At 36.6% G+C, this 23565-nt stretch overlaps 1 protein-coding gene and 2 non-coding genes across 3 annotated transcripts; all 3 read left to right on the top strand.

Annotated features, from left to right (window-relative positions):
• Positions 1–259: 259 nt before the first annotated feature.
• LOC112700510 (small nucleolar RNA R71) lies at positions 260–367 on the top strand. Its single transcript, XR_003153418.1, has one exon. It is a non-coding gene; the product is annotated as a small nucleolar RNA R71 (small nucleolar RNA).
• A 13724-nt stretch (positions 368–14091) lies between these two features.
• LOC112699880 (small nucleolar RNA R71) lies at positions 14092–14199 on the top strand. The gene has a single exon (XR_003152814.1). It is a non-coding gene; the product is annotated as a small nucleolar RNA R71 (small nucleolar RNA).
• Positions 14200–22683: 8484 nt separating this feature from the next.
• On the top strand, positions 22684–23277 carry LOC140173730 (uncharacterized). Its single transcript, XM_072198279.1, has one exon. The coding sequence runs from the start codon at positions 22684–22686 to the stop codon at positions 23275–23277; it is 594 nt and encodes a 197-aa protein (XP_072054380.1).
• Positions 23278–23565: the final 288 nt, after the last annotated feature.

Here is a 23565-nt window from a genome sequence, read left to right on the forward strand (position 1 = left end):
GCTGAGTCAGTATTTTGTTCTGAGCCAATATGGCATTCAGAGTGTCAATTTCAAGAACTCCTTTCTTCTGAGGCGTCCCATTGTTCACAGGATTCCTCTCAGAGGTGTACATGAACTGGTTATTTGCAACCATTTCAATGAGTTCCTGATCTTCTGCAGGGGTTTTCACGTGAAGAGATCCTCCTGCAGAATGGTCCAATGACATTTTTGACAACTCAGACAGACCATCATAGAATATACTTATGATGCTCCATTCTGGAAGCATGTCAGTAGGACACCTTTTGATCAGTTGCTTATATCTTTCCCAAGCTTCATAGAGGGATTCTCCTTCCTTCTGTCTGAAGGTTTGGATTTCCACTCTAAGCTTGCTCATCTTTTGAGGTGGAAAGAATTTGGCCAGGAAAGCACTGACCAGCTTATCCCAAGAGTTCAGGCTATCCTTAGGTTGTGAATCCAACCATATTCTAGCTCTGTCTCTTATCATAAAAGGGAAAAGCATAAGCCTGTAGACATCGGGATCAACTCTATTGGTCTTGACAGTGTCACAGATTTGCAAGAATTCAGCTAAAAACTGATGAGGATCTTCCATTGGAAGTCTATGAAACTTGCAATTCTGCTGCATTAGAGAAACCAATTGAGGCTTAAGCTCAAAATTGTTTGCTCCAATTGAAGGAAGTGGGATGCTTCTTCCATAGAAGTTAGAAGAGGGTGCAACAAAGTCACCAAGCATCTTCCTTGCATCTCCACCATTGGTATTAGGTTCGGCCATGTCTCCTTCTTTTTCGAAAATTTCTGTCAGGTTTTCTCCAGAGAGTTGTGCTTTAGCTTCCCTTAGCTTTCTCTTCAGAGTCCTTTCAAGTTCAGGGTTAGCTTCAACAAGAATGTTCTTATCCTTGTTCTTGCTCATATGAAAAAGAAGATAACAGAAAAAAAATATGGAATCCTCTATGTCACATTATAGAGATTCCTTTATGTGAGTATAAGAATAGAAGAATAGAAGAAGGAGAAGAGAAAAAAAATTCGAACACAGAGGAGAAGAGTGGGTTCGAATTATGAGAAGAAGAGAGGTGTTAGTAGATAAATAAATGAATAGAAAGAAATGAGAGGGGGAAGAATTCGAAAATTAAATAAAATAAAAAAATTATTTTGTTTTTATTTTAAAATATTAGTTAGAATTCGAAAATTAAAAAGAGAAATAAAATTAAAATTAAAATTTAAAACAATTAGTTAATTAAAAAGGAATTTTAAAAAAGAGGGGGAGTTTTTGAAAATTAGAGAGAGAAAATTAGTTAGGTGGTTTTGGAAAAGATATGATTGAAATAGAAAACTTTTAAAATCAAATAAAAAGTCAAGTAGTTAATTGAAAAAGATTTGAAAATCAATTTTGAAAAGATAAGAAGTTAGAAAAGATTTTGAAATTAAGTTTTGAAAAAGATATGATTGAAAGATATGATTGAAAATTAATTTGAAAAAGAAATTTAAAAAGATTTGATTTTGAAAATTAAAGTTGATTACTTGACTAACAAGAAACCAAAAGATATGATTCTAAAATTTAAAGATTGAACATTTCTTAATAGTTAGTAAAGATTTTGAAATCATGAAATTAAGAAAAAGATTTTTAAAATCATCTTTAAAATTTTCGAAAATCATAAAAAAAATGAAAAATATTTGATTTTTTTTTTGAAAAAGTTCTGAAAAGATAGGATTTTTAAATTGAAAATTTGATTTGACTCATAAGAAACAACTAATTTTAAAATTTTTTTGAAAAAGTCAACTCAAATATTCGAAATTTATGAGAAGAATAAGGGAAAGATATTTTTTATTTTTGAATTTTTAATGAAGAAATAGAAAAACAACAAAAAGACTCAAAACATGAAAATTATGAATCAAAACACACAATGCATGCAAGAACACTTTGAATGTCAAGATGAACACCAAGAACACTTCGAATGTCAAGATGAACATCAATAACATGTTTTTGAAAATTTTTAAGAAAAGAAACACATGCAAGACACCAAACTTAGAAATTTTCAATATTTAGACACTAACAAATTGAAAATGCATATGAAAAAAAAGAAAAGACACAAAATAAGAAAATGCAAAGATCAAACAAGGAAAATAATCAAGAACAACTTGAAGATTATAAAGAACAAATGCATGAGTTTTTGAAAATTAAAGGAAAATTAAAAAAAAGAATGCAACTGACACCAAACTTAAAAATTGACACTAGACTCAAACAAGAAACATTAAATTGTTTTTGGTTTTATGATTTTATTAAATTTTTTTTTGGATTTTTCGAAAATTAATGTGAAAAAGAAAAATAAGGATTTCAAAATTTTTAATAAGAATTACAAGAATCATGCAATGTTAGTCTAAAACTCCGGTCCAGGAATTAGACATGGCTTACTAGCCAGCCAAGCTTTCAGTGAAAGCTCCGGTCCAAAACACTAGACATGGCCAATGGCCAGCCAAGCTTCAACAGAACATTACATACAAAAGCTAAATTGCTGAGAAAGACAAAGAAGCTCTTCTAAGGATAGTTGAAGAACATAAAATAATTTATTATTAAAAAATTTTTTTTGAAAATTTTTTGAAAAATAAAAATAATTAAAACAAAAACTTAAAATTAAAATAAAATTACCTAATCTGAGCAACAAGATGAACCGTCAGTTGTTTAAACTCGAACAAACCTCGGCAACGGTGCCAAAAACTTGGTGCATGAAATCGTGATTGTTCATTCCCTAGCAACGGCGCCAAAAACTTGGTACGCACGTTCACAATCTTAATTATTCTTCACAACTTCGCACAACTAACCAGCAAGTGCACTGGGTTGTCCAAGTAATAAACCTTACGGAGTAAGGGTCGATCCCACGGAGATTATCGACTTGAAGCAAGCTATGGTCATCTTGCAAATCTCAGTCAGGCAGATTCAAATGGTTATGGTGAATTGATAATTAAAATATAATTAAAATATAAAATAGGATAGAGATACTTATGCAATCCATTGGTGAGAATTTCAGATAAGGGTATGGAGATGCTTTTGTTCCTTCTGAACATCTGCGTTCCTACTGTCTTCATCCAATCATTCATACTCCTTTTTCATGGCAAGATGTATGTTGGGCATCACTGTTGTCAATGGCTACATCCCGTCCTCTCAGTGAAAATGGTCCAAATGCGCTGTCACCGCATGGCTAATCATCTGTCAGTTCTTGATCATGTTGGAATAGGATCCAGTGATCCTTTTGCGTCTGTCACTACGCCCAACACTCGCGAGTTTGAAGCTCGTCACAGTCATCCCTTCCCATATCCTACTCGAAATATCACAGACAAGGTTTAGACTTTCCGGATCTCAAAAATGGCCGCCAATAATTCTAGCCTATACCACAAAGACTCTGATCGTGAACCAGGAGGCTAAGAGATATGCATTCAAGCTTGTTTTCATGTAGAACGGAAGTGTTTGTCAGGTACGCGTTCATAAGTGAGAATGGTGATGAGTGTCACATAATCATCACATTCATCATGTTCTTGTATGCAAATGAATATCTTAGAATAAGAATAAGCTTGAATTGAATAGAAAAACTATAGTACTTTGCATTAATTCATGAGGAACAGCAGAGCTCCACACCTTAATCTATGGTGTGTAGAAACTCTACTGTTGAAAATACATAAATGATGAGGGTCCAGGCATGGCCGAATGGCCAGCCTCCAAACGTGTACAAAAGCATAAAAGTCTAAGGACCAAACATCCAAAAGATCTAAAATAAATCACTAACAGTAGTTTTTATACTAAACTAGTGATTAGGGTTACAGAAAATAAGTAAATGATGCAGAAATCCACTTTCAGGCCCACTTGGTGTGTGCTTGGACTGAGCATTGAGCTTTCATGTGTAGAGACTCTTTTTGGAGTTAAACGCCAGGTTATAGCCTGTTTCTGGCGTTTCACTCTGATTTGCAACCTGTTTCTGGCGTTTAACTCCAGAATAGGACAGGAAGTTGGCGTTTGAACGCCAGTTTGCGTCGTCTAAACTTGTGCAAAGTATGAACTATTATATATTGCTGGAAAGCCCTGGATGTCTACTTTCCAACGCAATTGAGAGCGAGCCAATTGGGTTTCTGTAGCTCCAGAAAATCCACTTCGAGTGCAGGGAGGTTAGAATCCAATAGCATCTGCAGTCCTTCTTCAGCCTCTGAATTAGATTTTTGCTCAAGTCCCTCAATTTCAGCCAGAAAATACCTGAAATCACAGAAAAACACACAAACTCATAGCAAAGTCCAGAAATATGATTTTTATTTAAAAACTAATAAAAATATACTAAAAACTAACTAAATCATACTAAAAACTTACTAAAAACAATGTCAAAAAGCGTATAAATTATCCGCTCATTAGCTATGATGAACAATTATGTAATGAATATGAATGATTATGAATACTTATGTGGCTTATGCATTTAATGTTATCTGAGATACGAGTTTTTCTGGGTAGAATACCGTGGCTTGCCACCACGTGTACCAGGTTGAGACTCGATACTCTGTTGACCCTACGTCGTAAAGGTGACCGGGCACGTATAAATTTTCGGGAATAGTTATCCCCCATTGAGTAAAATTATATATGGATGTATGATTTATGAATGAAATGAGAAAAAGCTATGCATAGACTCATAGGGATGCACGACGGGGGATAGTCCACGGGTTTCGGACTTGTCGGGTTGGCTTGATAACTGACAGATAAGTCTCATCATCCATAGGACAGGCATACATCATGTGCATTTTGTTTGTTTATTTGCTATGCCTTATTTGGAAATGCCTAACTGAATGTATTATGTTAATTGTAATAATTGCTACTTGCACTACTTGTCTCCTACCTGTACTTGCATTTATCTGTTTATCTATATTTGCAATTCACTGGAGATGGAGGAACGTAGGAAAGGTGGACAGGTTAAGTGTTAAGTATAAGTTTAAGCTGAGTTAGAATTTCCCTAGATACCTACCCTCTTTTCATGGTTTCTGTTTAAGACTTTTAAGCTTTTCAATCTGAGAGTCGGCATTCTAGGATTGCCTCTGACATTCCCAGGACCTTATATATTATGTGCGTGGCACCTTTACCATGCTGAGAAACTCCGGTTCTCACCCCATATTGTGTTGCTGTTTTTTCAAGTGCAGGTCGGGAGGCTACTCGGTAGGCATCTGGACTTCTGAAGCGGAATGGTTTCTGGGTTTCTTTTGCAATATAGTTTATGTATATATGTATGCATTTAGCTTTCTCTCCGAATAACTTGTTCATTTTACTTAGATGTGATTAAAAAATAATTGAATAACTATGTACAGTAAAAAATTAATATTATTGAAGGATAAAATTAAAATGTATTTCTATGTATTGTTTTTATCCCCAACGTATTTATCCTATTTAAGTCACTAACATTTTAAAATTGTCTCAATTTTGTCCTGCCGTCAATTCGGTTAACATATCCTTAACGGCAGGACAACATTGAGTCAATTTTGAAACATTAGAGACTTAAATAGGATAATTTAAACATTAGGGACAACTTTAAAACTTATCCCAAACGTTAAAAATAAAAATGATATTTTACTCTTTCTCACAAATACTAAAAAAAAACTTCATAGTTTACATAATATATGATGGAATAATAACTAAAATTGATTATGTTAGCGTTACTCTTCCCGCTAGAGATAAAATTCTCACCTTTTAAACACTCACTCTACTTCATCCTTTCCCAAATAAAATGACAGTCCTCTTGCTTTGAGCGCCCATGAAGCAGAGACGTCTAGATATTTTTTCAAGTTTGAGGTTAGTGTCATTCCAAGTCCCTCATAGAGATCGAAGTTCCTATTAAACTATTAAAGGATACATTGTCAAATAAAAAAATACAAGACTTTTCATAGCTCACTTTTTGTCCAGAGCTACGACAAATTTGATATTTTAGTAACAAATTCAATAAATTTAAATATAGTACTCGGTGTATTAGTTTTTTTAGAAAGGGAGTGTGTACGAGTTGTTTATTTCAAGAATAGGTTGGATCGAACCAACTGCACTTTTTTTTATATATATAAATAAAAAAAATATATAATCCCATGAATTACTTCTGAAAAAAATTCTAATTTTAATAAATTAAGAAAAAAATTTTAACAACCATAACATTTCGTAATTCATTATTAAATCAACAAAAATCCAAGATACCTTTCATAAGCTTCACATACTCCATAGATTACCAAACAAAACGTTATCATTAGCGAAGCATAGATGTGACAAATTTGGACCAACATGACGAAGCACCATCGGCTCCCAAATGTTTAATTCTTATCTTTACCGTTGGCATGCATATTTGAACCATATCATCGACTTATTAGTTTTGCTATATAGTTAGAATTAAGATATATACTAGTGAAAAACTTTCACACGTGGCAGCCATTTTATTGGTATAGTACTATATCAGATACGTATCAATATCGGTTAGACATTTTATCTTATTGTATGAGACTGAATATCCAAAATATCCTTTATTTATGTTAGAAGGACTGAAAGGTAGTGAAAATAAGCAACTATGTGGTTAAAGGAGGAATGAAGCTGAACACCTGACGTACAAAAATCGGTTGAAGCTGATAGGCTGTTTGGTGCAAGCCATCATTGAATATGAACGAAAACTGAAGCTGGACCTAAAACAACATTTAGATTATGTCTTCATTTTTTTTTTTTTTGGTATTCATGAGTATTTGATGAAATGGATTTGACGAGGAAAAAAATGGTTTATGTTGAATGAGAATAAAAAATTTGATTTACACCAAAAAATAAAAAATAAAAAATAAATAGAAAATTTGGTTGTCGAAAAGATAGAAATTTAAAAAAAATGGTTACCTACTAATTTAGTATCCAAAAAATTTCTGATAGATGTTATCGATAAAACAGCTAATAAATGATTTGAAAATACGATAAAAAAATCAATAAATATTATATATTTTGTAAGTAACAAAAAAGACTTTTATATTTAGCAAACATTTTATTCATGAGATCTAAATTTTTGTGGTAATATTTAAATAAATATTTAGAATGTGCATAAAAAAACGGAGTAAAATTTGATCTTTATATTTTTTTTCCAAAAAACGTGGTCATTCACAATCATTTTTTTAAAATTTACTTGATAAAAAAATTACCAAATTTTAAGGATGAAAATATCTTACTTTTTTAATAATGATTGTAAAAATTTATATCAAAATTTGATCTCTAAAGTTATTTTTTAGAATATATGTTTAATATCTAATTCTTTTTGTCGTATTTTTAAATCTTTCGAAAATTTATTTGTGATTAGCATTTTTTAGGATTCATTTTATCAGTGATGCAATACTATTTTAGTTGTTTACTTTTAAAAAACCAAAAACTTTCACGACGAAAAAAACCTTCTTGTTCTGTTTTAATGTCCCTAACTTATGGTACTTAATTTATTGTTTACTAGTTACGACCTTTCTTACAGCGATAATCTTCTCGACGCATTTACATTAATAACATTTCACATTTTCACTTCTCATGAAAACGGATCAAACTCTACATCTTTAGCTTTCTCTGAAACCAACCAAGTTCCACTTTCAAACTTTCCCTCAAAACCCCATGTTAACTACATTACTTTTGTTACTTGCATATTAACTTCTTTCGAATATTCTGGACAATTTAATATAACTTAACCTCTACGCACCACAGAAACACAAAACCTTTCGTCTACATACTTTTATCCCTAAGTGTTAGTGCAAAATTTTCAACTTATTATTATAAAAGCTCGATCGTGAGTAAAACAAATTAAAGTGTCGATTATGAGATGAATTGAGTCGAGAAATCACTAAGGTAAAAATATGTTAATTGCACGTGGTTTAATTTGATTGAATGTAAGTCTTGGAGACTAAGGTAAACGTGAGGACGTGAGGTGTTCACCGTGGAGAATAAAGTTCTTCACAGTTAAGACAAGGTCGTGAGTTGTGAGAGCATGAAAAAAAGAGAGAAGCATTCTGCAAGTTTTTTCTTGTGATCTATAAATAGAAAAAATTTGGAAAAGCTAAGGGTCTTCAATCTAAACACTTCATCACACAAAATTCTGCAAAAATTTTAACGCCAAAGAGAATCATTGAGTATAAGTGTATGTGAGTGTAAAACCCGGTTAATTAACGGCTAATTAACCCATAAATGAGAATTTATTCTTGAAAGCCCAAAAATGTGATTTTTTGTGGCTAAATATGATAGAGGAGATTGAGACGAGAATTTCGGTACCAATTTTATAGAATTCGGACCAAGATTGGACCGAACGGGCCAAACCGGGGCAATTGGACCCAAAGTGGGCCCTTGGCCCAACATAACTTAACCAAAACCCTAGTTTTCAGCACTCTCTCTCCTCATTTGTTACACACACAAGCTGAAATAGAGTAAGGGAGGAGAAGAACACTCCCTCAAGTACTCTCCCTTGGTTGATCTTCAAACCACCATAACTTTTGATCTAGAGCTCCGATTGTCGCTCCGTTTGCGGCCACGCGTTCACCGCGGAGAGCTCTACAAAACCCATACAATCAATCTTGAGGTAAGCCACGTGTTGCTGTTCGAAATTTCAGCCCTTATTTTCGAGTTTCATGGGTAAAATGTTGAGATTTTGAGTTCTTTGATGTTATAGGACCCAACTCTCTTGAAGGAGAAGGTTAATCTTATCTCCTTGGCCTTGGGTGTGGTAAGATTCTGGTGCGCGAAATTGTGAACAATACTTTTCACAACTCTCATAATCCCCGGTCATGAACCCCAAAAACTTGGTGTTCAATACCATGGCATTACACAACTTCGCACAACTAACCAGCAAGTGCACTGGGTCGTCCAAGTAATAAACCTTACGCGAGTAAGGGTCGATCCCACGGAGATTGTTAGTATGAAGCAAGCTATGGTCATCTTGTAAATCTTAGTCAGGCAGACTCAAATGGATATGATGATGAACGAAAATAACACAAAGATAAAGATAGAGATACTTATGTAATTCATTGGTAGGAACTTCAGATAAGCGCATGAAGATGCCTTCCCTTCCGTCTCTCTGCTTTCCTACTGTCTTCATCCAATCCTTCTTATTCCTTTCCATGGCAAGCTTGTGTAGGGCTTCACCGTTGTCAATGGCTACCTCCCATCCTCTCAGTGAAAACGATTGCATATGCTCTGTCACAGCACGCGGAATTCAGCTGTCGGTTCTCGGTCAGGCCGGAATAGAATCCATCGATTCTTTTGCGTCTGTCACTAACGCCCCGCCCGCTAGGAGTTTGAAGCACGTCACAGTCATTCAATCATTGAATCCTACTCAGAATACCACAGACAAGGTTAGACCTTCCGGATTCTCTTGAATGCCGCCATCAGTTCTTGCCTATACCACGAAGATTCCGGTTAAAGAATCCAAGAGATATTCACTAGAGCCTTGGTTGCTTGTAGAACAAAAGTGGTTGTCAGTCACCTTGTTCATGGGTGAGAATGATGATGAGTGTCACGGATCATCACATTCATCAAGTTGAAGAACACGTGATATCTTAGAACAAGAACAAGCGGAATTGAATAGAAGAACAATAGTAATTGCATTAATACTCGAGGTACAGCAGAGCTCCACACCTTAATCTATGGTGTGTAGAAGCTCCACCGTTGAAAATACATAAGAACAAAAGTGATCATTGGCTTCGGTCCCAGAGAGGGAACCAGAAGAACCAAGATGAAAATACAATAGTAAAAGGTCCTACTTATAGAAAACTAGTAGCCTAGGGTGTACAGAGATGAGTAAATGACATAAAAATCCACTTCCGGGCCCACTTGGTGTGTGCTTGGGCTGAGCAATGAAGCATTTTCGTGTAGAGACTCTTCTTGGAGTTAAACGCCAGCTTTTGTGCCAGTTTGGGCGTTTAACTCCCATTTTGGTGCCAGTTCCGGCGTTTAACGCTGGGATTTCTGAGGGTGACTTTGAACGCCGGTTTGAGCCATCAAATCTTGGGCAAAGTATGGACTATCATATATTGCTGGAAAGCCCAGGATGTCTACTTTCCAACGCCGTTGAGAGCGCGCCAATTGGGCTTCTGTAGCTCCAGAAAATCCACTTCGAGTGCAGGGAGGTCAGAATCCAACAGCATCTGCAGTCCTTTTCAGTCTCTAAATCAGATTTTTGCTCAGGTCCCTCAATTTCAGCCAGAAAATACCTGAAATCACAGAAAAACACACAAACTCATAGTAAAGTCCAGAAAAGTGAATTTTAACTAAAAACTAATAAAAATATACTAAAAACTAACTATATCATATCAAAAACATACTAAAAACAATGCCAAAAAGCGTACAAATTATCCGCTCATCACAACACCAAACTTAAATTGTTGCTTGTCCTCAAGCAACTAAAAATCAAATAAGATAAAAAGAAGAGAATATACTATAGACTCCAAATTATCAATGAAACTTAGCTCCAAATTAGATGAGCGGGACTAGTAGCTTTTTGCCTCCGAACAGTTTTGGCATCTCACTTTATCCTTTGAAATTCAGAATGATTGGCTTCTTTAGGAACTCAGAATCCAGATAGTGTCATTGATTCTCCTAGTTAAGTATGATGATTCTTGAACACAGCTACTTATTGAGTCTTGGCCGTGGCCCAAAGCACTCTGTCTTCCAGTATTACCACCGGATACATACATGCCACAGACACATAATTGGGTGAACCTTTTCAGATTGTGACTCAGCTTTGCTAGAGTCCCCAATTAGAGGTGTCCAGGGTTCTTAAGCACACTCTTTTTGCCTTGGATCACATCTTTATTTCCCTTTTTCTCTTTTCTTTTTTTCGTTTTCTTGTCTCCCCTTTTTTTCTTTTTTTCTCTTTTTTTTTTGTATTCACTGCTTTTTCTTGCTTCAAGAATCATTTTTATGATTTTTCAGATCCTCAGTAACATGTCTCCTTTTTCATCATTCTTTCAAGAGCCAACAATTTTAACATTCATGAACAACAAATTCAAAAGACATATGCACTGTTTAAGCATACATTCAGAAAACAAAAAGTATTGTCACCACATCAAACTAATTAAGCTAGTTTTAAAGATGAATTCGAAATCCTGTACTTCTTGTTCTTTTGTGATAAAAACAGTTTTCATTTAAGAAAGGTGATGGATTCATAGGACATTCATAACTTTAAGGCATAGACACTAAGACACTAATGATCACAAGACACAAACATGGACAAACATAAGCATAAAATTCGAAAAACAGAAGAATAAAGAACAAGGAAATCAAAGAACGGGTCCACCTTAGTGATGGCGGCTCTTTCTTCCTCTTGAAGATCCTATGGAGTGCTTGAGCTCCTCAATGTCTCTTCCTTGTCTTTGTTGCTCCTCTCTCATGATTCTTTGATCTTCTCTAATTTCATGGAGGATGATGGAATGTTCTTGAGATGAATCTCTCCATCTCCCATGACTCGGAGGTGGAAGCTTTTGCCTTCCCTTTCCTCTTTCTAGAGGTTTCTCCGGCCTTGGATGCCATAAATGGTTATGGGAAAACAAAACGCAATGCTTTTACCACACCAAACTTAAAATGTTTGCTCGTCCTCGAGCAAAAGAAGAAAGAAGAGAGGAGAAGAAGAAGAAATGAGGAGAAAGGGAATGGCTTTGTGTTCGGCAAAAGGGGGGGAGAAACGGTGTTTAGGTTGTGTGGAGGGGGAGGAGTGAAGGAGGGTTTATATAGGAGAGGAGGAAGGGTAGGGTTCGGTCATTTTAGGGTGGGTTCGGGTGGCAAAGTGGTTTGAATTTGAATGGTGAGGTAGGTGGGGTTTTATGAAGGATGGATGTGAGTGGTGAAGAGAAAGATGGGATTTGATAGGTGAAGGGTTTTTGGGGAAGAGGTGTTGAGGTGATTGGTGAATGGGTGAAGAAGAGAGAGAGAGTGGTAGGGTAGGTGGGGATCCTGTGGGGTCTACAGATCCTGAGGTGTCAAGGAAAAGTCATCCCTGCACCAAATGGCATTCAAAATCACGTTTTGAGCCATTTCTGGCGTTAAACGCCGGGCTGGTGCCCATTTCTGGCGTTTAACGCCAGGTTCTTGCCCTTTCCTGGCGTTTAACGCCAGTCTGGTGCCCCTTTCTGGCGTTAAACGCCCAGAATGGTGCCAGACTGGGCGTTAAACGCCCAACTGCTAGCCTCACTGGCGTTTAAACGCCAGTGAGTTCTTCCTCCAGGGTGTGCTATTTTTCTTCCTGTTTTTCATTCTGTTTTTTCTTTTTCAATTGATTTTGTGACTTCTCATGATCATCAACCTACAAAATAAAATAAAATAACAAAGGAAAATATATAAAATATAACATTGGGTTGCCTCCCAACAAGCGCTTCTTTAATGTCAGTAGCTTGACAGAGGGCTCTCATGGAGCCTCACAGATACTCAGAGCAATGTTGGAACCTCCCAACACCAAACTTAGAGTTTGAATGTGGGGGTTCAACACCAAACTTAGAGTTTGGTTGTGGCCTCCCAACACCAAACTTAGAGTTTGACTGTGGGGGCTCTGTTTGGCTCTGCTTTGAGAGAAGCTCTTCATGCTTCTTCTCCATGGTGATAGAGGGATATCCTTGGGCCTTAAACACCAAGGATTCTTCATTCACTTGAATGATCAACTCTCCTCTATCAACATCAATCACAGCCTTTGTTGTGGCTAGGAAGGGTCTACCAAGGATGATGGATTCATCCATGCACTTCCCAGTCTCTAGGACTATGAAATCAGTAGGGATGTAGTGGTCCTCAACTTTGACCAGAACATCCTCTACAAGTCCATAGGCTTGTTTTCTTGAGTTGTCTGCCATCTCTAGTGAGATTTTTGCAGCTTGCACCTCAAAGATTCCTAATTTCTCCATTACAGAGAGAGGCATGAGGTTTACACTTGACCCTAAGTCACACAAGGCCTTCTTGAAGGTCATGGTGCCTATGGTACAAGGTATTGAAAACTTCCCAGGATCCTGTCTCTTTTGAGGCAGTTTCTGCCTAGACAAGTCATCCAGTTCTTTGGTGAGCAAAGAGGGTTCATCCTCCCAAGTCTCATTTCCAAATAACTTGTCATTTAGCTTCATGATTGCTCCAAGGTATTTAGCAACTTGCTCTTCAGTGATATACTCATCCTCTTCAGAGGAAGAATACTCATCAGAGCTCATGAATGGCAGAAGTAAGTCCAATGGAATCTCTATGGTCTCAGTTTGAGCCTCAGATTCCCATGGTTCCTCATTAGGGAACTCATTGGAGGCCAGTGGATGCCCAGTGAGGCCTTCCTCAGTGGCGTTCACTGCCTCTTCTTCCTCCCAAAATTCGGCCATGTTGATGGCCTTGCACTCTCCTTTTGGATTTTCTTCTGTATTGCTTGGAAGAGTACTAGGAGGGAGTTCAGTAATTTTCTTGCTCAGCTGACCCACTTGTCCTTCCAAATTTCTAATGGAGGACCTTGTCTCAGTCATGAAACTTTGAGTGGTTTTGATTAGATCAGAGACCATGGTTGCTAAGTCAGAGGTATTCTGCTTAGAACTCTCTGTCTGTTGCTGAGAAGATGATGGAAAAGGCTTGCTATTGCTAAACCTGTTTCTTCCACCATTATTATTGTTGAAACCTTGTTGAGGTCTCTGTTGATCCTTCCATGAAAAATTTGGATGATTTCTCCATGAAGGATTATAAGTGTTTCCATAGGATTCTCCCATGTAATTCACCTCTTCCATTGAAGGGTTCTCAGGATCATAAGCTTCTTTCTCAGATGAAGCCTCCTTAGTACTGCTTGGTGCATTTTGCATTCCAGACAGACTTTGAGAAATCATATTGACTTGTTGAGTCAATATTTTGTTCTGTGCCAATATGGCATTCAGAGTGTCAATCTCAAGAACTCCTTTCTTCTGACTAGTCCCATTGTTTACAGGATTTCTTTCAGAAGTGTACATGAATTGGTTATTTGCAACCATTTCAATTAGCTCTTGAGCTTCAGTAGGCGTCTTCTTCAGATGAAGAGATCCTCCTGCTGAGCTATCCAAACACATCTTGGACAGTTCAGAGAGACCATCATAGAAAATACCTATGATGCTCCATTCAGAAAGCATATCAGAAGGACACTTTCTGATTAATTGTTTGTATCTTTCCCAAGCTTCATAGAGGGATTCTCCTTCCTTCTGTCTGAAGGTTTGGACTTCCACTCTAAGCTTACTCAATTTTTGAGGTGGAAAGAACTTTGCCAAGAAGGCATTGACTAGCTTTTCCCAAGAGTCCAGGCTTTCTTTAGGTTGTGAGTCCAACCATGTTCTAGCTCTGTCTCTTACAGCAAAAGGGAATAGCATAAGTCTGTAGACCTCAGGGTCAACCCCATTAGTCTTGACTGTGTCACAGATTTGCAAGAACTCAGCTAAAAATTGATGAGGATCTTCCAGTGGAAGTCCATGGAACTTGCAATTCTGTTGCATTAGAGAAATTAATTGAGGCTTAAGCTCAAAGTTGTTTGCTCCAATGGCAGGGATAGAGATGCTTCTCCCATAGAAATCGGGAGTAGGTGCAGTAAAGTCACCCAGCACCTTCCTTGCATTGTTGGCATTGTTGTTTTCAGCTGCCATGTGTTCTTCTTTTTTGAAGAATTCGGTCAGGTCCTCTAAAGAGAGTTGTGCTTTGGCTTCTCTTAGCTTTCTCTTCAAGGTCCTTTCAGGTTCAGGATCGGCCTCAACAAGAATGCCTTTGTCTTTGCTCCTGCTCATATGAAAGAGAAGGGAACAAGAAAATGTGGAATCCTCTATGTCACAGTATAGAGATTCCTTGAAGTGTCAGAGGAAAAGAAGAGTAGAAGACAGTAGTAGAAAATTCGAACTTATCACAAGAGATGGAATTCGAATTTTGCATTAAGGAACAGTGTTAGTCCATAAATAGAAGGATGTGAAAAGAAGGGAAGTGATTTTCGAAAATTAAGTAAAAGTTTTGAAAATATTTTTGAAAAACATTACTTAATTTTCGAAAAATGAAGAGTGGGAAAGAAGTAAAGTGATTTTTGAAAAAGATTTTGAAATTAGAAATCAAAGGGATTTGATTGAAAATTATTTTGAAAAAGATGTGGTTAAGAAGATATGATTGGTTTTAAAAAAATGTGATTGAGAAGATATGATTTGAAAAACATTTTAAAAAGATTTGATTTTGAAAAATTAAAAACTTGGCTAACAAGAAAAGATATGATTCAAACATTAAACCTTTCTCAACAGAAAAGGCAACATACTTGAAATGTTGAATCAAATCATTAATTGATGGCAAGTATCTTTGAAAATAGAAAGAAATTGAATTTAAAAGAGATTTGATTGAAAAGATATGATTTGAAAAAGATTTGATTTTGAAAAACTTTGAAGGCTGAAAAAAAATTGTATTGAAAAACAGAATCTTCCCCCTTGTGCCATCCTGGCGTTAAACGCCCAGAATGGTGCACATTCTGGCGTTTAACGCCCAAAACTATACCTTTTTGGGCGTTAAACGCCCAACCAGGTACCCTGGCTGGCGTTTAAACGCCAGTCTGTCCTTCTTCACTGGGCGTTTTGAACGCCCAGCTTTTTCTGTGTAATTCCTCTGCTGTATGTTATGAGTCTTCAATTCTCTGTATTATTGACTTGAAAAGACACAAATTAAAAATATTTTTGGATTTTTAATAATAAGGAATAATCAAAATGCAACTAAAATCAAATAATAATGCATGCAACACACCAAACTTAGCAGTTTGTATACTACTGACACTTAATAAAATGTGAATGCATATGAGACACATAAACACTCAAGTCAAGAGAATTAAAAATCATAGTAATAAAATCATCAAGAACAACTTGAAGATTAATGAAGATACATGCATGAATGCAAAAAGAGCAGAAACATGCAATTGACACTAAACTTAAGATGAGACTCTAAACAAGAAATATTTTTGGATTTTATGATTTTATAATTTTTTGTGTTTTTTGTGTTTTTTTTTTTTTTGAAAATTATGTAGAAAAAGAAAATAAAGGTATCAAAATTCTTAATGAGAATTCCAGGAATCATGCAATGTTAGTCTAAAGCTTTAGTCTAAAGAAATTAGACATGGCCGGCTAAGCTTCAGCAGGACATTGCATTCAAGAGCTAAATTGATGAGGATCAATCAGCTTTGGTGATGATAAGAACATCACCTTGAAACACTAGAATTCATTCTTAAGAACTCTGAAGAAAAATACCTAATCTAAGTAATAAGATGAACCGTCAGTTGTCCATACACAAACAATCCCCGGCAATAACGCCAAAAACTTGGTGTTGTTGCCGGATCTTGGCACTGATGTTACCAAAAGCTTGCTCAAAACTAGAACAATCCCCGGCAACGGCGCCAAAAACTTGGTGCGCGAAATTGTGAACAATACTTTTCACAACTCTCATAATCCCCGGTCATGAACCCCAAAAACTTGGTGTTCAATACCATGGCATTACACAACTTTGCACAACTAACCAGCAAGTGCACTGGGTCGTCCAAGTAATAAACCTTATGCGAGTAAGGGTCGATCCCACGGAGATTGTTAGTATGAAGCAAGCTATGGTCATCTTGTAAATCTTAGTCAGGCAGACTCAAATGGATATGATGATGAACGAAAATAACACAAAGATAAAGATAGAGATACTTATGTAATTCATTGGTAGGAACTTCAGATAAGCGCATGAAGATGCCTTCCCTTCCGTCTCTCTGCTTTCCTACTGTCTTCATCCAATCCTTCTTATTCCTTTCCATGGCAAGCTTGTGTAGGGTTTCACCGTTGTCAATGGCTACCTCCCATCCTCTCAGTGAAAACGATTGCATATGCTCTGTCACAGCACGCGGAATTCAGCTGTCGGTTCTCGGTCAGGCCGGAATAGAATCCATCGATTCTTTTGCGTCTGTCACTAACGCCCCGCCCGCTAGGAGTTTGAAGCACGTCACAGTCATTCAATCATTGAATCCTACTCAGAATACCACAGACAAGGTTAGACCTTCCGGATTCTCTTGAATGCCGCCATCAGTTCTTGCCTATACCACGAAGATTCCGGTTAAAGAATCCAAGAGATATTCACTAGAGCCTTGGTTGCTTGTAGAACAAAAGTGGTTGTCAGTCACCTTGTTCATGGGTGAGAATGATGATGAGTGTCACGGATCATCACATTCATCAAGTTGAAGAACAAGTGATATCTTAGAACAAGAACAAGCGGAATTGAATAGAAGAACAATAGTAATTGCATTAATACTCGAGGTACAACAGAGCTCCACACCTTAATCTATGGTGTGTAGAAGCTCCACCGTTGAAAATACATAAGAACAAAAGTGATCATTGGCTTCGGTCCCAGAGAGGGAACCAGAAGAACCAAGATGAAAATACAATAGTAAAAGGTCCTACTTATAGAAAACTAGTAGCCTAGGGTGTACAGAGATGAGTAAATGACATAAAAATCCACTTCCGGGCCCACTTGGTGTGTGCTTGGGCTGAGCAATGAAGCATTTTCGTGTAGAGACTCTTCTTGGAGTTAAACGCCAGCTTTTGTGCCAGTTTGGGCGTTTAACTCCCATTTTGGTGCCAGTTCCGGCGTTTAACGCTGGGATTTCTGAGGGTGACTTTGAACGCCGGTTTGGGCCATCAAATCTTGGGCAAAGTATGGACTATCATATATTGCTGGAAAGCCCAGGATGTATACTTTCCAACGCCGTTGAGAGCGCGCCAATTGGGCTTCTGTAGCTCCAGAAAATCCACTTCGAGTGCAGGGAGGTCAGAATCCAACAGCATCTGCAGTCCTTTTCAGTCTCTAAATCAGATTTTTGCTCAGGTCCCTCAATTTCAGCCAGAAAATACCTAAAATCACAGAAAAACACACAAAATCATAGTAATGTCCAGAAAAGTGAATTTTAACTAAAAACTAATAAAAATATACTAAAAACTAACTATATCATATCAAAAACATACTAAAAACAATGCCAAAAAGCGTACAAATTATCCGCTCATCAGATTCTCAACCCTAGTGTAATTTGTGATTTTATGATGTTTGGGTATTGAGATGTTGTGTATGGGTATGATGATTGTGGCTTAGGTTGTATATGTGTGTGGATATTTGAGCTTGATTGGTGATTTTGAAAAGCTTGAATAAGGGATTTGGTGGTGAAAAATCTGTTCTTGGAGGTGTTGAGGCCTTGAGAGCTTGTGGATAAGTGATTTGGAAGTGCTCCGGTGGAGCTTGGGAAAGTTGGCTAAGGTATGGTTTCAGTTTCCCGTATCTAATATGTAATGTGGTAGGAAATACTTAGGCTAGGGGCCCTAAGATAGGCATTGAATGGTTGATGTTATTGAATTGTTGATATATACGATGTGGTCATATATGTGATGATGATTAATAATGCCTTGATGGTATGATGTATGAGAAATATGCATGTTGTGATATATGCTTGATAATTGGTTATGGTTGAATTGTGGGTTGAACCATGTTGATGGTGAGTATGATATTGATTGTGTAAAATGATGATTTAGTGGAATTGGTGTTGTTGAGAATTGGCATGAGGAAGAGTATATGATATGTCAATATGTTTGAGTTTGAACCACTTGGGTGAAGTGGGTTAAAATGATGAAATAGTGATTTGGTAAAATTGTGGTAAAGTGTCAATGTGTGAGTTGAGGAGGCTTGATGTGAAATTGATGTATTTTGAATGATTTCAAAAGAAAAGGGATGAAAATGGCATGTTTTGATTGATTTTTGAAAAGAGTTGGAAATGGCTTGCTTGCAAATGGCACTTTGTGGTTTTTATGAAAAACATTATTTTTGGGCATACTTTGATGGGACATAACTTGGACTACGGATCTCTGTTTTATGCCAAATCTATTTAAAAATGAAATTGGATCCGGAGTGTCCATGCCGTTCGAAGAACGGGTGAAAAACGATTTAAAATGAGAAAGTTATGTCCGATGGAAGATTGGGGTTTAAATTGGTGAATTCTGCAGCTTTTAACTTAGAAAATTTTTAGCAGAATGACCCCTTGCGCGTGGGTGCACTTGGCGCATGCGCGCCATCCTTCCCGAAAATGCCATCCACGCGTGCGCGTGATGTGCGCGGGCACGCCGATGGTGCTGCACCCAATGCTCAGCCATTTTCCAGAAAGTTATGCCAGAACTGTGCCAGTTTTGTGCCTGGGGCACGAGAGTACCCACGCGTACGCGTGGTGGACGCGTACGCGTCGATTGGCAAATTTTTAATCCACGCGTTAGCGTGCATGACGCTTGCGCGTCGATGAAGTTTTGAGGCCATCCACGCGTGCGCGTGGAGTGTGCGTACGCGTGGACCTGTTTTCATCCCAAAGTTGATTTTTGAGTTTTAAAAGCCAAATTTCATACTTCTAAGCCTCCGATCTCACCACTTATATCTTAAACCATTATGATATGTCTAGCTATGAGAAGGAGGCTAGTGAATGTGGTAACTTGCGAGTGAAACAAGGGAAAAATGAATGATCATTGAGAATCAAGCATGATTATGTGAGATGCGGAGGATGGTGGTGGAAGTGCCTGTTATGCCATGGGCCGAAAGGCCGTATTTGTTAATGAGATGGCTGGTTATGGATTTAACCGTGATGCCAATGGGCTGGTTATGGATTTAACCGTGAGCCGGAATGGCTGTGTACGATATGAATATTGGCTGGTTCTGGACTGAACCGTGAGCCGGATGGCTGATATGGATGTTGATCCATGGATGAGAATTCATGCATGTTTATGCTGAATTATTGATAATTGTGATTTGCACTTCCACTATCTGAGATATGAGTTTCCCTGGGTAGTAGCAGTGGCTAGCCACCACGTGCTCCAGGTTGAGACTTGATACTCTGTTGACCCTATGTCATAAGTGTGGCCGGGCACTGTGAAAGACCCGGATGAGCTCGCCCCCGTAAATATTCACCAGTGAGGGTGATGGATATAGATCATGATTATGATCAAGTTTATAACGAGTATAACTCGAGTTGGGGATGCGTGACAGAGGGACAGTCCAATGGTTAGCGACCAGGACTTGTCGGGTTGGCTCTATAACCGACAAGATGATATCATCAGCCACTAGGGACAGGCATTCATCATATGCATACTATATGAATTGTTTGAGATTGCCTATTTGACTGCATATTACTTGCTAATTGTCTAAATGCCTTACTTGTTCCTAGTTGTATATTTCTTGCTTGATATAACTGTGTTTGCTACATTATACTCCTGCTGGTGGTTGGGAGGTGAGAAGAAATTGGAAAGGGAAGTATTAGTTAGACTGAAGTATCTTTAGTCAGATGCCCTTTTGTGGTTTAGCTTGTTTATAAGTTTTGATACTATCTGGAGGAAGTTCTAGGATTGCCTTCGGCTTTCCTCTATTATTATGTATTATATATGTGGAAACTGTTACCATGCTGGGGACCTCTGGTTCTCACCCATGCGGATTTTGTGGTTTTCAAATGCAGGACGCGAGGTTTCCCGCTGAGGCATGCTGGAGACTTCTAGATTTGCGAAGATCCTTTGTTCTCGGGGTTATGTTTTGGTTTATATGTTTTGCTTAGATACCTTTATCTCCATTAAATAATACAAACTGTGATGACTCCTCTTATGGGAGATTTTGGAGAATAGGTTTTATGTATTTGTGTCCCTTTGGGTTTCCTTTGGGGTTTTCCTTATTTTATCCTATGTATATATTGCTATGCTCGGACCGGTTATCTTCGCAGCCGGATCTTGAGTCTTGATATTCCTGTTTTTGACACTCCTTTATATATATATAATCACGCGTTGGTTAACCTTGTTCGTTACGTTATCGATCGGAGTGTTGCGCTTTGAGTTGCGATTTTTGTTTACCCCTTTTTCTACAAAGGCTCCTAGTTATAATCAATCATTCATACTACTATACGTACTAAATTTTTATTTTAGAGGTCGTAATACCTTGCCATCTCTGAATTATGACTTAAGCATAAGACTCTGTATGGTAGGGTGTTACAGTGAGTATCTGGAGTTAACTTTTATTTTATTTCCTTTGTTTTCTTTTCTTTAAATATTTTTATCTTCTTTTTTTTAAGTATTTCGTTTTTTTTTCGATTATTATTTCACTTTTCTATTTATTTAAATTTATCATTTATTTGTCAACTTTTTATTTGTTTTGTCTTCGTATCTTTACGTTATTTTATTCTTTTTTTTCATGTATTTTATTTTTAAATTTTATTTCCTTTCTTGTCCATTTTAAACTTTATTTATTTATTTAATTTCGACACAAACACTAAGTAAATTTTGGGTTGAATTTACACTTTTGAAAGGAGTCAAATTTTTTCGAATTAAGATCTTAATACAAGTTTGATTCAACATCCAATCAAAATTACTAAAAAATCAAGAAAAACACTATGATTACTCAATTACGTTCTCAATCAATGTATGAATTACTTTTTTCCACTAAATATTTCCAACTAATTCCTTAATTGCCTTATTTGATCACACCCTTCATGGATAATGTTATCAACGCAAATTTCATATATTTCGTGGCTTATTAGTACATTCGCATCATCACTCACCTACTTCTATATTGCAAGGTTGTTTATTCACCTTAACCAGGGACGGATGTATGGAGGCAAGTGGAGACCTGGCCCTCCAACTTTAAAAAAAATAGTAGAAAACTTAACCCAACCCAAATAAAACATAAATGCTTTTAAAATTTTTTAAATACCTAAAACTAATTTTGTTTCTTCACGTTTCCTATTTCTGTGTTGTTTCCTCACAAGTCACGCGGCGCTCACCAAGTCAGTGTTACAGCGTCACTGCCATTCCCAAGCTAAGGTAAGTATCTAGTGTTATTTTTATATTTCAATCATATATAATATATTCATATCAAACGCAAGGTATTCATTTTATTTTTGAGATTTATTTTCTCTTATTTTTTTATTTTATTTTTTAATGAAATTGATAGTAATTTAGTAAAAAAATTATTATTATTGATATTTAATTAATAAAAAATATTTAGATTTTATTTATTTATGTAAGTATATAATTTTTTGAGTTTTTTTTTTAGGTAAAAAGAAATTAGAACATTTTATGATGAAAAAGCAAAGTAAAATTGATGCAATTTTTAAGAGAAAAGCTACTGATAATGTTGGAGTTTAAACAAGTCAACCCTCTAATCTTATTTCACAAGAAGTTCAAGTAAGTGAGTTCTCTAATCTTACTCAAAATACACATCAACATGAAACCAAAGTACCAAGATTAGAAAGAGATGTTGATATCTCTTTACTAGAAAGGGATCCAGGAAAGCGACGTCCAATTTGGCAGTATAATGTCAATGAACGTGATAAGATTCGTAGAGCATACATAATAGCTGGGCCATACCAACCAACTAATATTAGCTATCCAGCTTCTGGTAATAACAATCACCGTCGATATTTTCAATCTTCTTGGTTTAAGAAATTTTCAAGTTGGTTAGAATATTCACCAGAAAAAGATGCTACTTATTGTTTGCCTTGCTACTTGTTTGGTAAACATTATGGTGCTCGCAATGATGAAAAAAATGTATTTTCAGAGTTAGGATTTAGTAATTGGAAGAAAATAAACAATGGGGTAAATTGTGCATTTGTATGTCACGAGGGTTCTATTCCTAATTCTCCCCATAATTTATGTGTGAAATCTTGTGATGATTTAATGGCTCAATCTAAGCATATAGATAAAGTTCTTGATAGGCATAGTGATGAAACTATTGCAAATAACCGTTTAAGGTTGAAGACATCTATTAATGCTATTCAATGGCTTGCATTTCAAGCATGTGCATTTAGAGGCGATGATGAAAGTCCTGGATCTTTGAATAGGGGAAATTTTATTGAGTTAATTAAGCTTTTAGCTTCCTGTAATCAGAATGTTAATAGTGTTGTCCTTGAAAATGCTCCTAGAAATGCTCAATATATATCTCCCGGTGTTCAGAAAGATATATTGCATATCTTTGCTAGAAAAGTGCGTGCAACAATTCGAGAAGAAATTGGTGATTCTAAGTTTTGTATAATTATTGATGAAGCAAGAGAAGAGTCAAAGCGAGAACAAATGTCTGTGGTTTTGAGATTTATAGACAAGCACGGTTGTGTTCAAGAAAGATTTTTTGATCTTATACATGTTTCTGATACATGTTCTTTGACATTGAAAACAGAAATTTCATCAGTTCTTTCTCGTCATAATCTCGTGGTGATGCTAGTGCTGCTTATGATGCTATCACATCCTTTGAATTTGTCTTTGTTTTGCATTTGATGAGAAATATTTTGAAAGTTAGTCATGATCTTTGTCAAGCTTTGCAACGAAAAATCAAGACATATTGAATGCTTTAACTCTGGTTTCTACTACCAAGACTTTAATCCAAAGAATGAGAGAATCAAGTTGGGAGGCTTTCATAAAAGAAGTTATACTATTTTGTGAGAAACATGAAGTTGAAGTTTCTGATATGAATGCATTGCATATTCCTAGAAGAGGCCGAACTCGCAAAATTGTTGATCAAATTTCAGTGGAGCATCATTACCGTGTTAATTTATTTCTGGCTGT

Source organism: Arachis hypogaea, chromosome 6, assembly GCF_003086295.3.
Source record: "Arachis hypogaea cultivar Tifrunner chromosome 6, arahy.Tifrunner.gnm2.J5K5, whole genome shotgun sequence".
Taxonomy (NCBI): domain Eukaryota; kingdom Viridiplantae; phylum Streptophyta; class Magnoliopsida; order Fabales; family Fabaceae; genus Arachis; species Arachis hypogaea.